The following is a 26,985-nucleotide window of genomic DNA, read 5'->3' as shown; positions in this document are numbered from 1 at the left end:
GTCTGTGCACGCAGGGTTCTGTGCAGAGACGAGGGGCGTCGGTGCCGGGAGACGGATGAGTGCACAGAGGTGTCCGTGCAGACAGATGTGTGTGCATAGAGATAGTCCCATTATGGGGTTAGTGTCTCTGCGGGGAAAGGCGTCTGTGCACGCAGGGTTCTGTGCAGAGACGAGGGGCGTCGGTGCCGGGAGACGGATGAGTGCACAGAGGTGTCCGTGCAGACAGAAGATGTGTGTGCATAGAGATAGTCCCACTGTGGCGTTAGTGTCTCTGCGGGGAAAGGCGTCTGTGCACGCAAGGTTCTGTGCAGAGACGAGGGGCGTAGGTGCCGGGAGAGAGATGTGTGCACGTAGGTGTCCGTGCAGAAAGAAAACTCCTATTGTGGGGCTGGTGCCTGTAGGGGAGGGGCTTCTGGAGATAGAGTGAGAGAGAGACGGGCGTGAAGCGTCTACAAAGTGAGGTCTGTAGTGAGATTCTGTACGGCCACAGCAGAAGGTCTGTGTGTGTGTGTAAGTTTGTGCTGAGTATCGTCTGTGCTCGCAGCAGTATATGTGGGTGAAGCCGCAGCGTCTACAAAGAGAGGTCTGTGGTGAGATTCTAGGTGCACACAGCAGAAGGTCTGTGTGTGTGTGTGTAAGTTTGTGCTGAGTACCGTCTGTGCTCGCAGCAGTGTATGTGGGTGAAGCCGCAGCGTCTACAAAGAGAGGTCTGCGGTGAGATTCTAGGTGCACACAGCAGAAGGTCTGTGTGTGTGTGTAAGTTTGTGCTGAGTACCGTCTGTGCTCGCAGCAGTGTATGTGGGTGAAGCCGCAGCGTCTACAAAGAGAGGTCTGCGGTGAGATTCTAGGTGCACACAGCAGGAGGGCTGTGCGTGTGTAAGTTCGTGCTGAGTAGAAAGTGATGTGGTGCTGAGCTCCGCGCTCCTGCAGAAGTGTTGGCCTGGGAGCTGTGCTGGGCAGAGTCCTGGCCGTGCTGTAAGTGGCAGGTGTGCTGTCGTGCAGTGGCAGGTGTCGGGCTTGTAATCACTGTCTGTGTAAATTACTGCTGGCGGTGACAGTGCTGTACTCTGAACAGGGCTGTGGGCTCTCTGTAATAGTTGTGCTAACCCATGCGCTGTGAGTAGCAGGTGAGAGCGCCCTAGTGCTGCGAGGCACAGGCATGGCAGCACGTGTCCTCTGGGCAGCACCTGTGCTATCAGCACTAGCTGTGGCAGTGCTGTGGGCTCTTCAGTGCTGAGGAACATGATTGGGGGCAACATGCCCTCTAAGTATCACCCGTGTTGTAAGTAGTAACTGTAGCTGTGGCGGTGTGCTGTGAGGCACGAGTATGACTACTGTGAGACCTGTGCTGTAAATAGTACATTTGCAGTAACTAGCAGCTGCGTCGGTGATGTGAGTTCTTCAGTGCTGTGAGGCATGGATATACTATATCTGAACTGTAAAATGTACATGTGTTGTGAGTAGTAGCTGTGAGCACCTGCTGTGTTGTGAGAAGAGCCTTTGCGATGAGTAGTGGCTGCGATGGTGCTGCTATGCTGTGAAGTCTCTTGCAGGCAGAGGCTGTGACCACTGCCTGTTATTACTTCCTGTGATGTGACTAATAGCTGAGTATTGGCTGTGTTGTGAGAAGAGCCTGTGCGGTGAGTAGTAGGGGCAATGGTGCTGCTGTGCTGTGAGAAGAGCCTATCCGGTAAGTAATAGCTGTGAGTACTGACTGCTGTGAGAAGAGCCTGTGCAGTGAGTAGTAGCCGTGAGTACTGTCTGTGTTGTTGGAAGAGACTGTGCAGTGAATAGCAGCTGCGATGGTGGTGCTGTGCTGTGAGCTCTCTTGCAGGCAGAGGCTGTGACTACTGACTGTTAGTTCTTCCTGTGACACGAGTAGTAGTCATGAGTAGTCTGTGCTGTGAGAAGAGCCTGTGCAGTCAGTAGTAGCTTCGACAGTGCTGCTGTGCTGTGAGCTCTCTTGCAGGGAGAGGCTGTGTCTACTGCTCTGCTCTGTAAGTTGTAGCGTGAGCTGCACTATGAGCTGCACGTGAGCTGTGCTGTAAGCTAGCCTGGAGCCAGGAACGAGGTCTCAAAACTTTGCACTAAGCGTAGGTTTCGATGTAAACGGCCAGATGCATAGTGTGCTGTGCTGGGATGTGCTGTGCTGTGGATTTCCACACTCGGACATTTGCAGAGTTTGTATTGTGAATAGGGATCATGATTTTTAATTATGAAGTAACTGTTTATTTGCTAATTTTGTCTGTTTTGAGTCACTGTGTGTGTGATGAAATATAATACTTCGACTTGAAAAGATGTGCTGTGAACTTTGATGTTAACTGTAAGATGTATGGTGTCCTCTGAGTAGTGCTCCGAACTCTGCTGTATGCTGTGCTGTGGCCTTGTACTGAAAGAGGCGCTGGGAAACGTGCCTTGTGCTTTGCTGTAAGCTGTGATGTGATCTGTACTATAAGCATTGCAGTGAATGCGCCTTGAGTTCTGCTGTAACCCGAGCTGTGAACTGTCCTGTAAGCTGTGCTTCCAGATGCATGTCATCTTTGCTGGGAGATGTAAACTGTCCTGTAAGCTGTTCTTCCAAGTGACGCCAACTTTCCTGTTAGCTGTAAACTGCCCTGTAACTTGTTCTTCCAGGTGCACACCAGCTTTCATGTGAGCTGTAAACTGCCATGTAAGCTCTTCTTCCATGTGCACGCCACATTTCCTGTGAGTTGCGCTTCCAGGTGCACACCAGGTTTGCTGTGAGGTGTAAACTGTCCTGTAATATGTTCTTCCAGGTGCATGTCAGCTTTGCTGTGAGGTGCAACTCCCCAGTAAGCTGTTCTTCCAGATGCATGTCTGCTTTGCTGTAAATTGTAAACTGTCCTGTAAACTGCTCTTCCAGAAGTATGTCAGCTTTGCTGTGAGGTGTATGTGTACTGTGCTGTAAGCTGCTCTTCCAGATGGACTTCAGCTTTGCTACGAGCTGTAAACTGCCCTGTAAGATGCTTGTCCTGATGTATGTCAGCTTTGCTGTGAGGTGTCAACTGTCCTGTAATCTGTCCTTCCATATACATGTCAGCTTTGCTGTAAACTGCCATAGAAGCTCATCTTCCAGATACATGTCCGCTTTTCTGTGAGGTGTAAACTGTCCTGTACGGTGCTCTTCCAGATGCATGTCATCTTTGCTGTAAGTTGTGAACTGTCTTCTGAGCTGTGCTTCTAGATGCATACCAGCTTTGATGCGAGATGTAATCTATCCCGCAAACTGCTCTTCCAGATGCATGTCAACTTTGCTGTGAGTTGTAATGTGACCTGTAAACTGTGAGCTCTGTCATAAATTGTGTTTTGAGCAGTGCACTGAGTAGTCCCAATCTGAATTTTTGTGTGCTGTTTTTTTAATCTGTTAGAAGTGGTAGTACGAGTTGTGGTGTAAACTGTGTCAAGAAGTGCCCCACGTGTAATGCTTGCCTGTAAGTGTCACTAAAAGTTACAGCTTTACTGTCAGCACAGCAGTACCAGCAACATTTTAAGTACCAGAGAAACAGATATGCTGTGAGTAGTGCAGTAATAACTCTGTTCGGGGTGTAGTAAGAGCCGTACTGCAAGATGTGATGTAATAGCTGTGTTGTCAGTACTGTATAACAGCTGTGCTGTGAGTACTGCAGTAACAGCTGACCTGGGAATAACAGCTTCCCTGAGTAGTGCAGTAACAGCCGTGTGTCATAGCAGTGCGTGGGACCTGAGGTGGCAACTGTGTGGTCAGTGCTACAGTAACAGCTGTGCCGTGAGCACTGCTGCAGTGTCTGCATGGAGTTTGGAAGAGCGGCCCTCCCAATTGGGGGGTGCAGCGCTGAGGACACAAGACCGTTGTGGCACCGGGCACTGCACACTGGTTGTGCGTTTTCTAGCCGAATGCGTTTCCTCCCTCTTGCCTTGCGAGGTGAGAGGGAGGAGGAGCAGGAATTGGGGGTCGCACGGGGTGCATCGCTTCTGACCGCCAGGGCCGCATCCAGTGGGGGGTTATTTAAGTGCCCCCCAGATCAGGCCTCAGCCTTTTCGTGGATGTGCTGTGGGCGGCGGGGACCTGTGACCGGCGAAACTCATAGCAACCTCTGAGGATGTGAAGTTGCTCGTCGCTGCTCACGCCATTTGTAAATAAAATTCTTCCAAAGACAGTCAGACTTTAAGGGTTTATGTGTGGCGGGTGTTGGGCAGAGGCCAGCTGGAGGCATCCGGGTTCTATGGCAAGGGGCGCGGCACATAGGGCTTGGGGCCACCGTGGCCTGGGCCCTGCGCACTGGTTATGCGTTTTCTAGCCGTATGCGTTTCCGCCCTCTTGCCTTGCGAGGTGAGAGGGAGAAGGAGCAGGAATTGGGGGTTGCACTGGGTGCATCGCTTCTGACCACCAGGGCCGCATCCAGTGGGGGGTTATTTAAGTGCCCCCCAGATCAGGCCTCAGCCTTTTCGTGGATGCGCTTTGGGCGGCAGGGATCTGTGACCGGAGAAACTCCTGGCGACCTCTGAGGACATGAAGTTGCTCGTCGCTGCTCACGCCATTTGTAAATAAAATTCTTCCAAAGCCAAAGACTGTCAGACTTTGTCGGTTTACGTGTGGCGGGTGTTGGGCTGAGGCTGGCTGGAGGCATCCGGGATCTATGGAAAGGGGCGCCGCGCAAAGGGTTTGGGGCCACCGTGGCCTGGGCCCTGCGCACTGGTTATGCGTTTTCTGGGTGTATGCGCTTCTGCCCTCTTGCCTAGCGGCGGATGTACACACCAGCTTGGGAGTTAGGGTGCCCAGATCGCAGGCATGGTGCTCACGCTCTTGGCCACCCCGTTGCACCCCCCACAGCAGATTGGTGTTTGGGCGGGGCTGGAACCCGGAGCACAAGAACAAGGGATGGTGAGGGGTGTGGAACCGCCCTACCCCTCCCATGGATACAGGTGAGATACATATCACCTTTGTGGTCCAATGGAAGTTCGGGACGCGGGAGGATCCTTTGGATGTGTGGGTGTTATCAAGATTTATGACCTGATTGAAGTTTGACATGATATTATTTATATGTTCATTTTAATTAATTCTGCAACTGTGTGTTTTTAATGCCATTTGTAAATAACATTCTTCCAATGCCAAAGACAGTCAGACTTGTCGCTTTACGTGTGGCAGGTGTTGTGGCTGGGGCCGACTGGAGGCATCCGGGTTCTAATAGCTGTTCTTTAGATTGTGCAGTGATAGCCGTGCAGTAAGTAACGCTAGGGTGTTGAGTAAAGCAGTAATAGCTGTGTTGTCGGTAGTGGATTCATAGCTGATTTGTGAATAGCACAATAAAAGCTGTGCCATGGGTACTGCAGTAAAATAGCTGTACTGTGAGTAATAGTTGTATCTTGAGTGGGGTAGTAATAACTCTGCTTAAAGTGGAATTGTAGTAGCTGCGCTGTGAGTAACAGATGCAATCTGAATAACGTGGTGCTGTGAGAAATAGCTGTGTTTTGAGTTCTGCAGTAACTGTTGATATGTAAGTAAGGCACAATGGCTGTGCTGCGAGTATCGAAGTTATATCTGTGCTTTGAGTAAAGCAGTAAAAGCTGAAAAAGAAATAGCTGGATGGTCAATGTTGCAGGAGTAACTGTGCTTTGAGTACTGTGAGCTCCAGCTCTGCTGTGAGGAACAGCTGGACTGGGAGTAGTTTGAGTAGTGCTGCAATAGATGTGATGTGAACCTGAGCTGTAACAACTGCAGCAGTAGCTGTGCTATGTAATAGTTGTGCTGTAGCTATTGGATGTGCTGTGAATAATTAAATACATTCTGCAGTGTGAGTACTGGATGCGCTGTGCATAATAGCTGCACAGTGAACAGTGCTGCAACATCTGTGCTGTGAGTACTGCAGTGGTAGCTGTACTGTGAGTACTGCAGCAATCAATGAGTTGTTAGTAATAGGTGTATTGCCAGAAGCACAGTAACACCCGTGTTGTGTGTAGTGCAGTAATAGCTATACTTTGAATAATGCTGTAATATATGTACTGTAATAGTATTTTGAGAATTGTAGTAACACCTGTATTGTGTGTAGTCCAGTAATAGTTGTACTTGGAATGAATGCTGTAATTCATATCCGTGCTGTGGGTAGTAGTTGTGTTTAAGTACTGCATTAACAGCTGTGCTGTGAGCACCGCGGTGATACCGGTGCAGTGTGGAAAGCAGGAACAGCTCTGTGCGAGTACTGAAGTAATACCCGTGCCGTACAACTGTGAGTGGCGCTGTAACAGCTGTACCGTGAGTAGCGTTTTCATAGCTGTGCCGTGAGCAGCACACACAGCGGCCGGTCTCTAATTGATATTGCAACCCCCACCAGTGAGCTGTCAGTCCCAGTTTCAGGGGACCGTTTAGGAAGCGGGGGAACAATCTGTTTAACAACAAATTCATTTAGCGAATCTCTCCCCATCCCGTCAGCGCCGGCAGCTCACAGTGACAACAAATGATGGAGCCTGAGGGCCAGTCCGCACAGCAGCCCGGGGGCAGAGACATCTCTCTACAACCAAAGAGACAACACAGTAACAGAAGAGGCAGCTCGTTCACAAAGATTGATTCAGCTCACTGCAGCATCATAGACCCCTCAGAGGACTCCAAAGTAGAAGGGATGGTGACATCACCGAAACAGAAGGGACTGATTCTTTACAAGGGTTGATGCAGCTCATTCCAGCCGCACAGACATCCCATGAGACAGCTCGTGTACAACACATAGAGGCATCGATCCACACCCAAAGAGGCATCACAGAAAGAGAAGAGACAGCTCGTTTACAAGGATTGATGTGTCTCACACTAGGCGCACACACATCTCATGAGACAGCGTGATTACAGGAGACAGAGACATATCTCTGCACCTAAAGAGACTTAACCGAAACAAAAGAAACATCTCGTATGCAAGATTGATGCACCTCATTCCAGCTGCATAGACGTCCCACGAGACAGCCTATGTACATGGGACAGAGACATGTATCCACACCCATAGAGACATCACCAAAACAGGAGAAACAGCTCGTTAACAATGACTGATGCAGTTCACTCAAGCCGCACAGACATCCTAAGGGACAGCACGTCTACAAGGGAAGGTGACATCTCACTACACCCAAAGAGACATCACTGGAAGGGAAGAGACAGTTCGTCTAAAAGGATCGGTACAGATTTTATCAACCCCAAAAGTTTCACTCCAATAACACTATTCCAACTTCAAAATCCCACTATTGCCACCCCAATATTATAACCCTCCCACCATTATCGCCCTTTTATCACCGCGTGAAATTCACCAACAAAAAGCCTAACCACCCAAAACTGCTGTCCTAGAATTACCACCACACAGCACCATTCCAAGCTTATTTTCATTCAAGCAATATTAGCCAAGTAAATATGTCACAAAATGGCCCATCACCACAGCCTTGACCATTCTCCTCACTTCAACATGACCCACGGAGCATTATCATCATCCGTCCCCTTCTCCTCAGTCCAAGAATATCCACCGAGCATCATCATCCCCTGCCTTCTCCTCAGTCCAGGATTATCCACTGAGAATCATCACCTCACCACTTCTCATCACCACAGAATTATCACCAACCATCATCATCGGACCCATTTTCCTCAGTCCAAGATTATCCATAGAACATCATCCCACCCCTTCTCATCACAACAGAATAACCCTCTGAGTATTATCATCGGACCCCTTCTCCTAAATCCAAGATTATCCACCGAGCATCATCATCCCACAGCTTCTCATCACAACAGAACTATCACTGAGCATCATCATAAGACCCCTTCTCCTTAGTTCAAGATTATCCACCGAACATCATCGTCCCACCCCATCTCATCACAGCAGAATAACCCACTGAGTATCATCGTTCAATCCCTTCTCCTCATTACAACATGACTCACCAGGCATCATCATCCCAACTATTCTCCTCATAACAGAATTGCCCACTGAGTATAATTATCCCACCCCTTCTCCTCACAACAGAATTGCCCACTGAGTATCATCGGCTTACCCTTTCTCCTCACCATAAAAATACCCAATGAGTATCAACGTCCCACCCCTGCTCCTCACAACAGAATTACCCACTATCATCCCTCCCCTTTTCCTCAAAATAGAATAACCCACTGAGTATCATCATCCCACGTCCCCACAACAGAATTACCACTGAGCATCATCATCCCACCCCTCCTCCTCACAACAAAATTACATACTGAGCATTAAATCTGGTCACTCTAAAATGACTCACCAAACATCATTTCACCGACTATCACTGCAAAATGATAAACACACTATTCACACAATCTTTCACCTCCTCACTCCCAGATAATCCATGACTTCAAAAGAGGGTTTCAGGAAATGTAGAGTATACAACATAAAACCAACAAATGGCACATCACAGGGGCAATCAAATAACCTCGCATATATGGATCTATTCAGAAGAACTTCTGTACTTCGAGGTGTACTAAAGAATACTTTAATTTTTTTAATAAATGTACTCATCATACAAAATGGGAAAATTGAAGATACTTGACTTATAACCGAACGACGGTGTAAAAGTTTAAGGAACATAAGCCACTGTTTTTCTTAATAAGGGATTGCAACTCAACATTCAAAGTAAAATCTATAAATCAAACAATAAAGATGAATATATATATATATATATATATATAACATTAGATATTATAATAAGTGACTGTGCAATATGGTCCAATAATAACCTGTAAGGCAGAGTGGACGAAGGATAAAGATAAACATAAATAGATGATAAATATAAGCTAATAAATATGTGATTTGTAAGCAAAGCATTATAGCTGTGGTTTTCTCTTACACGTGTACTATACATATGCCTATCTCCTTAAATATAACAGTGTTTATGTTTACCTTTATAATTTTACTTACATGTTATTAACTTAATTTTTATGTACCAAGTTTAGCTATATGTAAAAGCGCCCCTTTATTTGTGTTTGTGTTGATACATTAATACACTAATCGGGTTAAGTTACAGAAAGATAACTATCTATATGTATTTAAATACCAATATTTATACACATATGTACGTGTTATAATTTTCTAATTTGTACAAAGCAGTTTTATAGTCCACTGTGTAATTATAGTGATGCATTATCGCACTGCTGATCAATGGCCCCGTGTAATCAAGAATGATACATCGCAGACTTCAATAGATTCAAAAATCAAATGCTCCGCCGCACTATACAAGTAATATTCGAATATTCTACACGTTGAGCATTTCAAATATCTCCGGTAGTTCCACGAAAACCATCAGCACTTTACATCCAAATCAAAAAGATCATGTAAAAAAACGAAAGCTGCACTGTAACAAAACTATGTGAGTCAACGTGGCATAAATTTACGTATTCCACCCGGATTTCCAATATCATAAACGCACTTCGAAAAGTCCATCTGATATTCAAATACCACACTTCGAAAATTGGAATGACACTTCGAATATTTAAAACGTGCCTAGAACATCACACCCGCACTTGAACATTCCGACAAAATATTCCCTCTCAGTTCAAGGAGTCCCACCGTCCACAGGAACATTTGTGAATAGTTCGGATAATTGACCCTACCTTTGTCGCCCAAGATACCGTCGATGCTGTGCTTGGTCTTCTTCTCGCCTTCCTCCTCCTTCTTCTCACACTCCTCGTCGTCTTCTTTCTTCCCGAACTTGATTCTCAGCACCCGGCTAATCGAACTCACTAAACCTCGGAAAGCAAAGAAACACAGGGGGATTTAAGCTCGATCCGCTCGGCTTCGGGTCCTGCGACCTGAGCATGGCAGTATGTGCTCAAAAGTTGAGAAAAGCTGCATCCACCCAGCGTTTTGGCCCTAACATCCCTGCACCGTTGGGTATTCTATAGGGCGCGGTGGAAGAGCTGGGGTGGGGGGTGAAGAGTTGATATCAACCGCTTTCGCTTAGGTTTGGGGCGCGCCCCTCCCCCATCCTAGGCTCTGTGAAGGCTGGTTAGGGTAAGGGACAAGGAGATATGATGGTTTAATAATTCCCCCCACCCAAAAAAAAAAAAAAATCTTAGCCTGCAACACCTGCACCATCTGTTGTCTAAGGGAGAGTCAAAGTAGTCTATACTTCTGGGCCACATGATTGACACACCTGCAACTTGGTACAGTCTGGGTTGTGTGAAGTGGGCTGGGGACAGAAACACGACTCACCCACCTGGCAACTCCTTACGACACCCCGGCGCCGCAGGATTTCCTTGTGCCACATGATAGTCTATGTGCAGTGCGTGGGGGCAAAAAACATGAAGATGACTGGTACATCAAGAAGGTACAGGACAATATAAATTGGATTTGGACGATGTAGCCTGCCCTGCACCAGGTAGCTCCACCAAGGGTTGGCTGGGGTGAGGCTGAGAGGGCATTAGATCAAGTGATATCTCTAAGTTGGGTGCATGGTTTGACTAAACACAGCCCGGACAGAGACAAACTCAGTCTTGGACGACTATATGAGTGATTCCCACCCTTCTGAAATTGGGTACAAGTCAGTGTTGCCTCGCTGTACCCAGATCATTCTCTTCTCGGACTCACAGACACCAACCTATCATTGGAGATATTTCTCTGACATTTACTGTTCACATGTTCTGGTACTCTTTTAGGAGCTCTCAGCATTTCGGGTGCACTCCGTGTCTTCTGTTGTCACTGTCCAGGGGCGCGGCAGTGTACGTCAGTCCTGTCAAAGCATCAAATTCTCAGGGTCTGGTCAGGTGATATGTGTCTTAGGGCCTCCCGTGTCATAAGGGTCCTCCGTGCAACTGGTGCTCACAGTGGGTTAGGGACACTCAAGTGTCTCAGGCGCTGGCGGTGTCTAAGATTAATGCAGTGCCTTAGGGATCTCTGGGTGTCCAGGGTGCTCTTAGTATCTCGATTACTCGCTATGCTCGAGCCGCTCTCAGTGACACCGGTGCTGACAATGTGTAAGGGGCATTCGGTGCCCCCAGTGATGGCAGCATCTCGAGTGATCTCATTGCCTCGTGCACTCTCGGTGTCTCTGGTGCTCACATGGCCTCTGGTGCTGTCCCTTGTAGCAGGTGGTACCAGCGAAGGCGTGTCAGTGTTTGCTGCGGACAGGTCCCCGACACCCTCAATTTGGCTATTGAACTTATATAGCAGTCTCCGGGCAGGGCCCTTGTCACATTGTAAAAAGTACCGTCTCAAACTTTGACGGTCTTTCAGTCTCTGGTTCTCAAACAACAAAAGGTGCTGGGAGGAATGCCGGCAAGTTCAGCCCGCCTCCCTCTGGTCCTGGCATGACCCCTTGTCACACTATACTTACTGAAAGCCCCGGTCTATCTCTGACGGTCTAAGGTGTTAAGATGGCCACTTGGTACGCCAGTATACGCAGATACAGTCTAGCAGTCTCCATTTTGACAGCGCACGTCGTCACACACTGGTTAGTGATCTTCTCTGTCTCTCACATTCTCCAGCGCTAGCACTCCACACTATGTTCAGAGACTGTGCGGGGGTGGCATCTGTGATAGCGTTTGCGGCTCCCACGTACGGAAGTAACACACTTTAATGTAGGCTTTACACCTGTTGGGTGCTAAACCTTTAGGATACAACTAAGCGGAAACATGTGACCCTGGACACCCAAAAATGCAACTGTCAATCCCGGGGGAAGCATCTCCTCACGGACCGAGTCACATCACTGGTTGGTGACAGAAGAGCCCCTTGCGGGTACAGCCATGTTTAACGCTGTATCTTTGCAGTCATGGTGCGTGAACGACGAGCGTGTGTGCTTGTGCGTCCACCACGTGATGACGCACCTCTCGCGCAAACGCATTTCCGGCTTTAACTCAGCGAACTGCACCGCCCGCTTAGGCGCCCCCTAGTGTCGACAGGAGGTCCACGCAATGTGAGACTGAAAAAGCAATGTTTTGTATTAATATATTTACTGGAATGTATTAAGTGGAACGTCATAGGATATACGGTGGTACTGGCGTTCGGTTTCAGCTCTCGCAGCCGATAATTCTTTTTTTTCTTAGAAGAAATGGTGGTGAAAAGTGAGATGATAGAACTGGCACTGATGACGTTGTCAGTCAATACATGTAGTTAGGGTTCACTCACTTTAATTATGCACCCTCTCCGGTGTGCTGAGCCAGTAAGAAGTTTTTCTGACTTGCTCAACAATCAGTCATAAACTAGTCCACCTTAATAATATATACTGTGTCTGTTTACTATAAATCACAAGCGGAAGTGTTGTGTTATGTATCTACTACTTCATACATTTGTTAGTCCATCTATTATTTGCACTGTAGCTCGTTTGACAACTGAGGCACAAGGAGACAAAATGACTACACAGCATTTCAGTATGTGTCAAGTCTGAAGCCAAGACCAGAATAAAAGTGTTCTTGATCCACAGTCAGCAAGTAAGCCCCTAGACCACACACCCTTCTAACTGATTAGTGTTCCTAAAGAGAACCTTTATTGAATCACATCACAAAGTTCTCAATCTCAAGTCAGTGTCATCCACAAAGGTACATTCCAGAATCCTTACTGTAGGTGGTTCTAATGTACTAGTTAAGGCAAATGGATTGTTTTCTCTCCATCAGACAGTCTCCTTAAAGGGCATATGTACCATACTATCATGTGCGGTGCCAGTTAAAGATATGTATGTTATGTTCATTTGCATGATGCACGTATCACCCAGGAAGGTATCTTGGCACCTTGAGAGATAGGACATTGCCTTGACAGGTACGTTTGGAATAGCCAGTGTTTTTGTTTTATTTATGGAATTCTAGGGCTGAGCTGGCGGCTCTGATGTGCAAGAGGGGTCATTTGAGGCTATAGGAGCCAGGTATGAATAGACATGAATGCCGGCTCTGGCTCTTCAGATGCGGGGGACGATGAGCGACAAGAGGCTGGCACAGCGGGAGTGTCTGGTCGGTGTGTGAAAGTTGATATAGTTGTTCAGGAATGTGTAGTGCTTTGTATGTGTGAGTGAAGAGAATTAAGAGGGCATATTTGTGAATGTGGAGCCAGTGGAGGACTTTAAGAGGTGTGATTTTGGATATATATACGAGTTTCTATTTTTTTATTTTAATTAAGCAGGATAAATAAGAAGGAAAACAAAAAACATCTATTGAAAACATTCAACTGTTACCAGTAAGATAAACTAGTGCCATTGAAATCAAAATCAAACATTATCAGGATCACAATATCAATAATATCTTCTCAATAGAGAGTAAACATTAGATTATTAGGTTCCCCCAAATCAGTATATGGATTATATGTATGTGGTAGCATTATATAGTATGGGTTTCTTTACATTTCTTAGTTTATGTTTCTATCCTACATATTTTATAGTTTAAACAAATTATAGTATACATTTATTTGTTTTCCCAGTACGTTCTACAGCATTAGTGTCACTGGTTCTTTGGCAACAAGTGAAGGGCCATCAGAAGCTCTTTTCAAGAGCGAATCTTCCCCCATTGCTAAGTTAGAAGGTGGCAAAATGGTACTCTGAGTAAAGTGACAATTTCCCTTGTGTTAGCAGTTCCCTGTGCTATGATGCTGTCCTGCACTCTGCCCAATGTGTTATGTCCCTGCGCCCTGGGCAATGCCACATCCACACACAATGTGTCCCAGTCCCACTTGTAGTACCCCACCCTGCCAGCAGTGTGCCCCAATGAGTAGCGTAGCTGTCTCTGCGTGCAGTGTTCTGTGTATTAATTGAAGGAGCTCGCCCCCACACAGCAGGCCACCCTAGCATAGGAGGCTCACCTGAGGGAACTGTGCTCCGGTCGCAGTGTCCGTCCTTTAGGAGTCTGTCCCTGATCTCCCAGCTGAACATCCCTGGATTCTCTCTTTTATATTCCTCAATCTTCTTTTCCACGTCAGGAGTGGCCACCTGCTTTAGGAGGCAAAGGGCACAAACACAGGAAAGCACTTTAATTTACATAGTTACTCGAGCTTTCATGAATGACCACTATACTGGCACATGGAGTGGAGAAGTGAAGGATGGAAAGTCGGTGTGCAGAGGGAAAAAAAGGCTTGAAGATGCTGGGAAAATGAAAAAAGGAAGGAAGACGGTCCAGAGTAAGTAACACGCTAAGCTCACTCCCAGTGCTGGAAGGACAGGTAGATATTGTGTGATGTCAAACCAGACTCCCTAATCTGGAATTATGGATCCGACTCCAGCTGTATCATGTATTAATGTACCACACACCCAGAACATTACACCCAATCCCTGTGGTGTTGCAGAACTTGATGATCCAATAAATCAGACGCTATGTTCAAACCCTGCTTTGGTGTAGGATCCATCCATCTAGCGATGTACCAGGCCACCTTGATTATTGTGTCCAACCCCTGATTTGGTGCAAAATCTGCTGATCTTCTAATATTGTGCTAGACACCCTAGATCATTGTGGCTACCACTCCAGCAGTGCAGAATCTGCTCAACTCCTAGTGTATTAGTCCTATTTGTTGATTGTGTTAAAGTCACGTGGTGCAGAATCTACTGATCATCGAATGTACCAGGCCCTTATATCATTGTGTTCAGTCCCTATGGAGGTATGGTTTCTGCTGATCTCTTAATGTACCACAGTACTTAAACATTTCTCACAACCCCGGGTTGTGATACAGAACTTGCTGATCACCTAATGTAGTAGGCCACCGGATCATTGTGTCTAACTACCCCGTAGCACAGAATCAACCAATCTCCTACTGTATTAGATTTCTGGAATGTTATGTTTAACCCATGATGTGGTGCAAAATCCGTCAATATATTAATGTACTGTAACCCCTGTTATGATAGGAATAGCCCCTGCATGGCCCTAGGAAGAATGCAGCCCTGCCTTATGTTGTTTGTTCCCGTTATGCAGTTACTCTTTTCATTGGTCTCCATTTATTGGTCAATGAGCCTTAAAATCATGTGTGCTCACTGTGGGACCTCCCTATTCAATGTGTTGAGACCCCAACGTTTAGCTCTGAGTTTGAGAGGACACCAAAAGTCATCCCTCTCTGAGTGAGTAAATACTGCCCAGTCTACCTGGGCCTCGTGTGACTGGAAGTGGTGGAACCATTGATTCTAGTAAAGAGACGGGCTTTTTAATGACATACATCATTGGAAGATAAGCGTTGGCCTCCTCTGGGATATTTGGCTTCTATCTGTATGAAAGGTATATTTGCACAGGGTGATTGAGCGTGTGTGTCTGTCTGGGTGGTTGCAATAGGGAATCAATTTTGTCTTCCCTTTGTGTTGGCAGAGGGCTTTGGGTGAATCAGCCCAAGTTTTCAGTTGGCCTGGGGACCTGCCCTATAACATGTAGTAGTATGTGGGATGGTCGTCAGATTCATCCTTGGTGGTTTGCCTCCTGTCGAACCCCGCCCTACCCACACCCACAGAAGAGTGGCCCCCAGCTCTGCCATTTCTTACTGTTTCATCTGTGTGGCAAATGATTTCGCCCTTCCTTCTGAGTCCAGTTAGCATCCACACATGAACTGGTTGGAGCCAGCTCTGGAAGGGTGCCTGTTGACATCTAGCCTATGACAGGCATGGGTAATACACTTATTATGCATGCATGGGGTTGCAGGATTTGAAAAAAGGAGCCACTTTAATCCCCACAAAAAGTTCGAACCTTGCATCTGAACTGATTGGTCTTTCATGGGGGCAAATACTGGGCAGTCCAGCATTCTTGAATTCTCTCATTGATTGACAATCAATGCCTAGTTTCTCTCTCATGCACATAGTGTTTAAAAGTTACCTGAATGAGAATGTTTACATTGTGTTTTCATGTGTTGAAAAAATAAATACAGCAGGTGAATTGTTATTCTCAAGTACAGCAAAAGGTAGGTCCCAGGCTGTTTTTTGCTGACCGGGTGGGATGTAATTGTTGTTCAAGGATGTCTTGATTCTTTGGCCTCCCCCACCTCACTCTGGGAATCCCTGTCTGTGTGCTTAAGGCTGACGAGTTGCTGCTCTGCCAAAGACGAGTGTTCAAGTGCACACTGGATCATTAGGGACGGTAGTTCGGACACGTAAGCACTATAGAACGGCATTACCCAGCAGAGCAACATTGTGCAAACACCTTAGAAAGCCTGGCAGTGCCTTTAGGTGGTTGTGTAATATTGATAAAACATAACTTTATGGAGATCTCTAGTTGAGAAGCTAGAAAATTCTCATTTACTGCATTCTGTATTTCATGCGAAGTATTGTGCTCAATACGTATGAAAGCTTACTTTTTATTTTCTTAAAGTAAATATACTTACTAAATATTCAATTATTAAATGTTTTTATTGGGCTTATTGAGTTCTGCATTTATAAAACGGATTGCCTCCTTGATTAAACCATGTACTGCTCTGCCTTGCCACACTGAGAATCAAATGTGAACGGATTGTACTTAGTATCAGTTTGGGGCCAAAAGTAAGGAGGCCCTGGGACAGATGTAAACCATGCCACTTGTTACAACTGGAGCCCTGTAACTCCTGACAGTCATGGAACCCCGACCCAGTTAGTAATTCTAGAATGAGACAAAATTGCAGTGATGCCTCAGTTATGGAATGGTATGCGCTCTACAGTGACCATGAGTTTGAGTGATGCTACCCCAATTTTCCCTGAGATCACTCTTACAATGTACCAAGCTGGGCACCATACACTGTACAAAAGTTTGCTTTCCCCTTCACTGCCTTCAGTCCTCTCAGCACTCATCTTCTCCTCTTTGACACTCGCATCAGATCAGCTGCTCCTTCAGTACTCATTCTGCTGTTCCAAAGACTCAAATTGGGCACACTACGTCCTCATACGTCAGCATGCACCTCTAGGCACTCTCAGTAGGCTTACCACGACCTTCAGCGCTGACTCTGCAGTCACGCTTGGCACTGAAATTGTTGCCTTTCTCCTTCCACCCATCATATTTTAAAGAGGACCTGTTGCACCCTCAGCTCTAGCCCTGTACCTCTCCTGGTCATACGGCCCGTTTGGTTCTCATCCTACACCCCTCAGCACACGTCCTGGTGGTATGGTCTTTTCAGTGCTCATCCTACACCCCTCAGCACTCCAAATGTGTTTCCCTCTAAGGGCTCCCCAGCTGTCTGCCGTTTGAACCCTAACCTTGAGCTTGCTATCCTGTTCCCTCCCCCTCAGCCTACACCCAGAAGCTCTCACAGCTGTCCTGGTGTGCCTTCAACCACCTGCCTGCAGATCTCAGCACTGATCACCACTCTGCTGCCCTGTCCTCTTCATCCTCACACTGCTTCCACCACCCAGTGCAATAGGCCTAATGCCCCTCAGACCTAACCCAGCACTTCTCAGCAATCACCATGAAATGTCTGCCCTGGCTTTCTTTCCTCACAGTGAACCTGCTCCTACTCAGCCCTCATTCTGCCCCTTTGGCACACACTATGGACCTACTGCCCATTCAACACTCACTCTGCACCCCTCTGCACTCACCCCGAGCTCACTGGCACTTTAGCCTTGTGCCTGCAACCCTAGTACTCATTATGGGATTGTCCCTCTGCTGCCCTTTCCCTCTCATTCGGTACACCCTTCAGCTTTCCCCCTCGCGCCCCTCACTCACTGGGGTAGTTGCCCCTTCTGCTTTCACCCTGCAAACCTTGGCACTCACCCTGGGCTTGCTGCCCCCAATAGCTCCGGGCCGGATGGAGCCCGTCTCTTGGTACCGGCACAGAATTTTGGAAACGCAGCCATGGGACACACGCAGTTGCCGTGAGATGACACAGGGCCGGATACCATGGTGAGCCATCTCCACGATCTTATGGCGGATGTGATTGGGCAGGGGGCGTCCGTTGATAAAGACCCCTCCCAGCTGGTTGACTCTGCCCTGGCCCAAAGGAGTAGACACTGCGAATCATAAAAATGGAAAGAGGTGGGGAACCCACATTAGCTCCAAACCTTGCATCTTTACACAAAACAACAACTGTAATAGATTTAAAAAAGGCAAAAAAGACACCAAACATGGACAACTTGACTGGATCTCATAGTGTGTGGTGGACCGTTCCTTTCAACCTCCAGCTCTAAATCAATTCAGAGAATGCTCTTACAGATTTTTTGTCATCATTTATTTTATATCCAGAGCATAATCACACTCAATTATATATTTTTGTATTTTTTTGCATCAGCATCCCAACATTTAGAAAAAGCAAAGAGGGACATTTAGAGGCAGTGTCGGGGGGCGCAATAACTTGTATCGGAGCGTGGTTGTGTGTGCTGTTACTTCTTAAATGTATACCGTCTTTGGAGACCTAGACGTGTGAAAACGCTATTTAACATGAAAGAATATTCAGTTTTTTTTTTTTTTTTCGGAACACAGCACAAGCGCCTGGACGCCTGCGTAATCGCCCAACAGATTGCGCCCTGGCGGGGTCAATACAAGGCACATCCTCAGGCCCGAAAAAAAAAAAAACGTTTCAGTGGCACACACAATCGAGTTCCGGGTGCCAAGTGTGGGTTACATGCTCTTCCGGGGTAATTCGTACTTTGACGGCTCGGACTAACAAACGCATCCATGCGCTCATAGGCACGACCCACCCACCCAGCGTTAAAATTTCTATGACAGGTGGTGGACGCTGGCGGTGAAGGCTGTGCATCCACCTATCAGCCCAGAGGCCCGACATCCGTACTCCAGCACGCGCTGGAAGACAGGACTTTTTATCGGAGCTCCTGGTAGAGGTGGGGCGTCATTAAAGGCTCCTTCGGTCATGTAGCACATTCTATCTCAGACCCCCTCCGCCTTCCACCGGTTATAGTCCCTGGATAATTATTATATATATATATGTGCATCAATAATTTATAATTTCACGGTATATAGTGCGACCGCAGTAGTAAATGCAAAATGACACATTGCTATAATACAAATGTTAAATTGCAGTTTACTATCAAAGTAGAGTACATTTGATTTTAAAGAAAACACCCCGAATCATATGGCATTTTAGGCACTTCTTGGCTCCCGAAATTGTTTAAACGGTTTAAGCTCTAGATAAAAGGGATGCAACTGCAGTTCTCACACTAATAATTTAGTTTGAACCATTTCCCTTTTCTAGCTCGGATTTCTTTTTCCGGCTGTTGGCGCAGGTCTGTATTTTGGGGTGTGCACCTTTTATTCTCTGCTGAGCCTCTTGCCTTTATAAGCACACACCTGTGGGCCGTTCTGCAGGATGTTCAGAAGTGCTCCTGCTGTCAGGGCAAGGCACCTGCACCGTCCGCCCCATGTAGTGCCCTGACCTCTAATTACAGATTGGGCGTAAGTGAAGTAATTGGTAAAACGCCTGCTTTTCACACCGCCGAGAGGCAGAGGTTTGTCAAAAAAGGGGGAGATTTGTTGGTGAAAATTCAACCGAACCTGTCATTAAATATAGCCATGTCCTAGGACTGAATACAATTTTTTGCCTAACAGGAAGCGACTCGTTCTTCTTTAGTTCTGGACAGGTGGGCGAGGAAGGGTTGGCACAGGAAGTTAATAATTGGATAGTCACAAATATTGCCTGCAACACAAAGCCATGCAGTCTCAGGACCCTGCAGAATGTTTTTATGAGTTCACGATTGCCCCGATTTGTAAATGTGGACCACTTTTCTGGCTATCTTATTCGCTAATTAGAGGCGCTTTTTTGGTTCCCGTGCCGATTTTCTTTTCCAGTTAAAACGGCCTGTCTGTCTTTAATTGACCATTATCGATCTCTCGGTACGGCGCCGTGGTTTTTGGTTTTGTGTGGATTTGGAAGTTTTGTATTTCGCAGACTCGCTCGAACTTTCGACCAGATGCTAATGCCTGCCAGACCTAACTAGGGGAGGCGTATGTGGGCAGCCACTCTGGCAGAAAGATCTGAGAAAACGGGTCAAGCGGATGTCAGTGAGACCCTCTCACTCTCACCGGTCACAATTGTAGCATTATAAGCCTCTGCCACAATAAACCTGCCACAATAATGCCTTTAGTGAGAGCCCAAAGATTTCACCCATTCTAGTAACAAATATTAGCCCTCCATTCACAGGGGTGGGGTTCTTTAGTCGGTATCTAGGTAACACCTGCACGAAGCGCCTAGACACTTCCAGGTTCGGAGTGCGCGCTTTTCGAAAAGCGTAAAATAACAGTGCCAGCGGGATGTGTATGGAGCCTCATGGAACTTGCGTCTATCTTATTCTTCGGGGTGGGGGCGTCTTTGATAGGTGTATACACCACCCCAATTTTGTAGATCTCTAACACCAGCCCTCATCATTAGAGCTCACATACCTGGGGCAGAGAGCGATCGGTATAATGGGGGCGCATACAACGAGGTGCCAGGAAGAGGAGCCAAAAGGCAGCGTTCGCTTCTGAGGGCAATTATGAGCCCTCACGCACGGAGCTGAGGGGGTATAGAGAGCCGTGGAGCCCCGGCCTCCCCCCTCAGCGCTCATTATTCGCAGTCATGCTGTCCAAACATGCCTGCCTCTGTCACTTGCTGCAGGAGCCACTTGAGTAAATCCCCGGATTGTGGGTTTTGCTGCCTTAGGCTCCTGCCCAGCACTTGGGCACGAAACGTATGAAGTCTTCACGTTAATAAATGCGCAAACTGCTGCTCAGGCCCGCTGCCGCGGACGGGCACATGTGCCGAGGGTGCGCGAGCAAAGGGGTCCCAATCTAAGCTGAGGGGGTGAACAAAAGGGTCCCAAGCTGTGCTCAGGGGGTGCAGTAAGTAGGAGGGTGATATGCATTGAGGGGTGTACTGAAAAGGGACCTCAAGCTCTCCTGAGGGGCGCAGTCAGGGTGAGACTCCCTATGCGTGCTCAGGGGGTGCAGTCTGTGATGATTGGTGGCCAAGGGGATGAGAGTTAATAACAGGGGGTCCTGGACCTGGTGTGGGTGCAGTAACGAGGCAATGGTCTGTGATGACTGGGTGCAGTCACACGCTGGGCAGAGGCGTATAGTTCGGGGGGGGGGCTCGGGGGGGAAGTGTGGGACCTAGTATGTGCCGAGGGGCAGGCAGTCACAAGGGAAGAGCAAGCAATGCTAAGAGATTGCAGGCAAGGTGGTCAGCATTATGTGCCGAGGGGCTGCAGTCACAGGGCAACAGGGGAAAGCAGAGGTCTTATTCGGGGGGCCCAGTCGCACAAGGAACCGGGAACTATGCATTGGTGGTGGTGGGGGGGGGGGGGTGGGGGGGTGCGTGCAGGCATATGGGATGCAAACAACTATGAGGTACTTGCACATGATAGAACCCACCAGTACCGTGCACATGAGAGACCCTCATGGCACCGTGCAAAGTGGATACAGCGGTACCATGTACAGGAGAGACCCTCAGTACTGTGCACAGGACGGACCGCAGAACCTTGTACAGAACAGACCCTCAATACTGTGCACAGGAGAGACCCTGGTACGGTGCTCAGGAGAGACTCCGGCACCGTGCACAGAAGAGACTGCGGTACCATGCATCGGACAGGGCCTCAGTACTGTGCCAAGGAGAGACCCCCGTACTGCGCACAGGACAGATCGCAGTACCTTGCACTGAACAGCCCCTCAATGTTGTGCACAGGAGAGGCCCTGGTACCGTGCACAGAAGATAAATATGTGCCCCCTCATATGTTCCACGCGCCCCCCAGTATGCGCTCCTAGCAAGAGAACTGGAGAAATGTACTGATTTGTGTTCCCTCACATCCTTATGATTCACGACGTATTGTACGTTACAGATTGAGGTTACAGGTTCTAGGAAATCACGGAGAGGGTTGTTATTTTTATTTCTATAGGACACAGGGTTTGCGGGCACATCACAGACACTGCTGAGGGGTACAGGACAGTGCTTAGGGCTAGAAACTGGGTTGGGATAACGGAAAGGGCTTCAGGATGCAGGCACAGGTGAGACACAGGTCAGTGCTTATATTTACAGGCACAGGTGAGACACAGGTCAGTGCTTATATTTACAGGCACAGGTGAGACACAGGGCAGTGCTTATATTTACAGGCACACGTGAGACAAAAGACAGTGCTGAGGGGTAAAGCCAGAGGTGAGGCGCGGATAGTGCTCAAAAGGACAGGCACAGAAGAGACACATGCAGTGCTGATATTTAGCGACACAGAAGAGACACAGGGCAGTGCTGAGGGGTACAGATGATCTTGAGATGCAGGACAGTGCTTAAGGGTGCACACACAGCTCAGACACGGACAGTGATGAGGGGTAAAGCTGCAGATAAGGCACAGGACAGTACTTAATGGTGCAGGCACAGAAGAGAGTGCTGAAGGATGTATAGACAGGGGTGACACAGGACTGCGCTTATGGGTGCAGGCACAGGCGAGACACAGGACTGCGCTTACGGGTGCAGGCACAAGTGAGACACGGGGCAGTGCTTAAGAGTGCAGGCACAGGTGAGACACGGGGCAGCGCTTACGGGTGCAGGCACAGGTGAGACACGGACAGCGCTTACGGGTGCAGGCATAGGTGAGACACGGGGCAGAGCTTACGGGTGCAGGCACAAGTGAGACACGGAGCAGTGCTTACGGGTGCAGGCACAGGTGAGACACAGGGCAGCGCTTACGGGTGCAGGCACAGGTGAGACACGGGGCAGAGCTTACGGGTGCAGGCACAGGTGAGACACAGGACTGGGCTTACGGGTGCAGGCACAAGTGAGACACGGAGCAGTGCTTACGGGTGCAGGCACAGGTGAGACACAGGGCAGCGCTTACGGGTGCAGGCACAAGTGAGACACGGGGCAGTGCTTAAGAGTACAGGCCCAGGTGAGACACAGGACAGCGCTTACGGGTGCAGGCACAGGTGAGACACGGGGCAGTGCTTAAGAGTACAGGCCCAGGTGAGACACAGGACAGCGCTTACGGGTGCAGGCACAGGTGAGACACGGGGCAGTGCTTAAGAGTACAGGCACAGGTGAGACACAGGACAGCTCTTACGGGTGCAGGCACGGCGGAGTCCACACGACTCGGCCGTGTCATTAAGGTTGCGTTTACTGGGGTACATTGGGCTCTCCAGATTGCGCGCTTACGGATGCGCAGTAGGGATCCCGAGGTTGCGCTCTAGGGTGCACATTGTGGTCACATAGGCTGCGCTCAAGGGTGCACAGTAGGGATCCCGAGTTTGCGCTCTTGGGTACACAATGTGGTCACATAGGCTGCGCTCTAGGGTGCACAATGAGGTCACATAGGCTGCGCTCTAGGGTGCACAATGTGGTCACCTAGGCTGCGCTCAAGGGTGCACAGTAGGGATCCCGAGGTTGCGCTCTTGGGTGCACAATGTGGTCACCTAGGCTGCGCTCAAGGGTCCACAGTGGGGTCCCGAGGTTGCGCTCACGGTTGCACAGTGGGGCCACCGAGGTTGCGTGCGCTCTCGGGTACATAGTGGGGTCATCGAGGCTGCCTTGAAGGGTGCACAGTGGGGTACCGAGGCTTCATCAGAGGTGCTACGCGGGGTCCCTAGGTTGCTTTCACGGGTGAATACCAGTAGGATCACCAAAGTTGCGCGCGCTCACGGATACACGGTGGGTCATAGAGGCTACGCTCACGGATGCACAGTGGGGTCACCGAGGTTGCTCTGATGGGGAGCAGGCATAGTACAGATCCCAGAGGTGGGACAAGCAGGGGAGTAGACCCTGGTTTTTTTTTTTTGGGGGGGGGTTACATATATATGATTAGGCCCACACGAGAGATGCGCGCGCTTAGTCTGCAATGATGGGGACAGAGAAGAATTGACTGAAGGGCCTGAGTCGAGACCCGCGGGTCTTGCTCGGGGGGTATGTGGGCAGTGGTGGGTCTAGTGAAGTGGACAGCCAGAGGTTCAGATTGCAGAACTGTAGTACTGTTGGTACTTACATTTTCGGGTGTGCTGTTTTTTATTTTATTTACCGCGCTGTGACCGAATCACCCATTCGGAAAATTGTTCTATTATTAATCTGACCTCGAACTTCCCCTGCACTGCTTGTGAATGAGATATAAACAAATCTCCTGGATGTACTCCTTTATCTGGGGTCGGAGCCACTTTTTAGTCATTTTCTCTTTTTTCAGCAATAAAACTCGCTTTAGGTCTTTAAGGGCACAACTTTTAATATAACTGTATACGTCGATCTTCAGTACTATTTCTAGTGGGAGTCAGTTTGTCCGATATGTGCTTAATATATCAAAATACCGACTACATAGTTAATCGGTATAAAACTGGCATGCATGCAACTTGTAAGGGGGTGGCAGATGTACCCAATATTTGTCGGCGTAATTTTTACCATTTACCAAAATCATCCGAGTTAAAATTCCACGTTTTACAGTATGCCACAAGCACAAAGCAGATTGCAAGTCTAGGAAAATCAACATTTTCTTTTTGCGCCTACAAAAACACACACATATACGGGAAGCAAATTGTCTTCCTTTCCCCAAATTTCCTTCATGGTTTCTCGACAATAGTGCCGTTATTACTGCACGGAGCCTTCGGGCGCTATTCTCGGTTTACCAAAAATTGAGGACGTTTCCACTTCTGTGCTAAAGTCGACTTACCCCGCCACACAATTCATTATTTCAGGGACTTGGGGAGTAAACACGTCTGAACGATCACTGCGTCGAAAGGACCCAACCGGACAAACGGACTTCGAGTAACAGTACAGGCGCTGATTTACATTGCGGGGTTTAATCGGGCATTACTTGACTACACTGTTTTATTAACCAAAAAGAGATTGAAGGGCTTCAGGTGCGCGCTGTTTTCAAAGGCCATGAACACCCAGTTTTCCTCAAGACGAACCAGATTTAAACGCTCGCCACTAATATCTACTGTTACCTGTAGGTAACGACTTGCATTCCCGCAAAATGTCGTACCTGCCTTTCATCCTTATACAGGTCGGTAAACTGCCATACAATTGGAATTAAGGAACACCTATTGTTTACAGCGCTTAGAGACAGAAAGTCTTTGATTTTAAGAGCTATATAAAACAAGTTTATTTATTATAAACCCCGACCCACTCCACACACACGCTCCTCATTCACAGGAGTCTTGGAAGGGATGGTGTAAGTGAAAGTTGCTGAATATGGGCAGCTACATTTTTATGTTAGGGATTAGGGACCAAGGCGCATTAATGCAGAATGTTTAGGCGACTGGGGTGTGGAAGAGGGACATGCAATTAAGACCGCTGCCGTTGGACGGGATGCGGCGCAGACATTCATCACTGTAGATGCAAGTGGCACCCATGGAAACTGGAGGTGCCTCGAAGCCTTCAATACATGCACGTAACTCCAGGATGATGGTGCTTGTCGGGAAGGGAGGCATAGTTGGCCTCGCGCCAGTGGTATGCAGATATTTACTAATAAAGCCGTGATGGTGGTGGTGTGAGGAGTCCCTTACAGAAACAGAATTACTTATATAAAAGTTTTCTTCTGGGCACTGTGAATCCATTTGATCCCGGAGTATGGGGTAAGAAGGGGGCGCAGATGGTGTCAAAGATTTATCAGTGAAGATGCTGGGTTGCTACACCCCACACATCCCCTCGGAAATAGAACCGCTCAGGTAAGAGTTTGTTTCAAGAAACTATAAAGGCATTTGATGATGGAGGAGTGGGCAAGGGGGGGTAGCTGGTCTCAGCGACGGTGGCATGCTGAGGTTTATCAATAATGAAGCTGGCTGGGGTGCTAGCCCCCACCCCCATCCGTGCAGAGGTAGAATTACGTCGATAAGAGTTTCTCACGGGGCAATCATTGCATGCATTTTATTCCGACTGCAGGGGTGCCAGGGACTGGTCACAGATGGTGCCAGGGCGGGGGGCTGCAGACCTACCTTCTAGAGGAAACCCCGTCCGGGGGTAGTTCTGCCCGGGTCCTGGTCGCATCATTCTGGGGACAGCTCCTGAGAGACACGCCATTCGCCGGGGCACGTCAGAGGATGAGAATTCTTGGGGAGCAGCCCCCCAACACCGATGAGCCCGGGAAAGGCAAACAGCGCCCCTGAAACCCGAAGCAGACCCCGGCGGAGGGAGCAGAGGCGCGCGGAGCGGCCCTTGGCAGGGGTTGGGCAGATGTTGGCAGAGGGTGGGCACGCTGTCCGGGTGGCTCAGGGCTTCCTCGCTGCAGGAGGCTCCGCTGGTCCTGGGGGCGCGGGGGGAGGACGGATAATGTCAGCTGAAAGCTTCGCAAGTAGTTAAAGTGACCAACTTCAGGCAGGAGGGGAGGGGCGCGAGGAGGGGACCCGGGCCGCTCTGATAGGCTGAGGACTTCTATTCTTTCAGGAGGAGCAAGGAGGCGATGCTGAGCGCTGAGAACCAATCCCAGCCCCGCCCATTCCAGTGAGCACCCCCCTCCTTTAGCGCAGGGTGGGTCTGCCCCCACCCCTCCACCATCACAGACACTTAGGCGAGTGCTCCATTCCCCTTAGCACAGAGCGGCTCACTTCAGTACGGATCCCAGACGACCCTCATCACCCCACCAGGGGACAGGCCCGTGCTTACAAGGGCTTTTGGCAGGCGGGGTAGAGTGAGTGACCCCCCCAGAGTCTGGGGTGGGTGCCGTGCCTGTGGAATCCGGATAAATTGCTCCCTCTGATCCCCGGACACTGGACAGGCTGAGTGCAACTTCTCTCCTGTACTGGGACAGGCTGAGTTCAACCCCGTCCAGTAATTGGCCAGGCTCAGTTCACCCCAGGCCAGTACTGGGAGAGGCTGAAGCCAACCCCAGTCCAGTACTGGGACAGGCTGAGTATAACCCCCTCCAGTACTGGGGCATGTTGAGTTCAATATTCTCTAGTACTGATGCCGGTGGAGTTAAACCGCCAACAGTGCAGGGGGAGGCTGAGTTCAATCATCCTTCAGGACTAGGACCCGCTGAGTTCAATCCCTTGCAGTACTGGAAGAGGGTGAGTTGAACCCTCCTCCAGGAACGGGGCAAGCTGGGTTGAAAGCTTATCGAACCCTGGGGACAGGCAGGGTCCAATACCCCCATCCACCCAAAAAGGACAGGCTAAGTTTAATGGCGCTGCCACACTCGCCCGTTCAGCACTGGGATAGGCTGAGTTCATATCCCCGCCAGTGCTGTGATAGTGTGGATTCAATT

General features: G+C 48.7%; 1 protein-coding gene across 4 annotated transcripts in view; it reads right to left on the bottom strand.

Annotated features, from left to right (window-relative positions):
- Positions 1–26,030, bottom strand: part of PAX7 (paired box 7) — a 222,572-nt gene extending 196,542 nt beyond the window's left edge. Inside the window, exons 1-4 of one of the 4 annotated variants that reach the window (XM_069240120.1) lie at positions 25,718–26,030; positions 17,600–17,835; positions 13,758–13,887; positions 9,590–9,724 (exon numbers count right to left, since the gene is read on the bottom strand). In XM_069240120.1, the coding sequence (XP_069096221.1) occupies positions 9,590–9,724; positions 13,758–13,887; positions 17,600–17,835; positions 25,718–25,802 (586 nt within the window). In that variant the 5' untranslated portion in view covers positions 25,803–26,030. The remainder of the gene's footprint in view (positions 1–9,589; positions 9,725–13,757; positions 13,888–17,599; positions 17,836–25,717) is intronic. The other 3 variants (XM_069240122.1, XM_069240121.1, XM_069240123.1) reach the window with 3 other exon arrangements.
- Between the last annotated feature and the right edge of the window lie 955 nt (positions 26,031–26,985).

Source organism: Pleurodeles waltl, chromosome 6 (genome assembly GCF_031143425.1).
Source record: "Pleurodeles waltl isolate 20211129_DDA chromosome 6, aPleWal1.hap1.20221129, whole genome shotgun sequence".
Classification (NCBI taxonomy): Eukaryota; Metazoa; Chordata; class Amphibia; order Caudata; family Salamandridae; genus Pleurodeles; species Pleurodeles waltl.
Note: the sequence above shows the minus strand (reverse complement) of the source record. Positions and strands in the feature narration are given on the sequence as shown.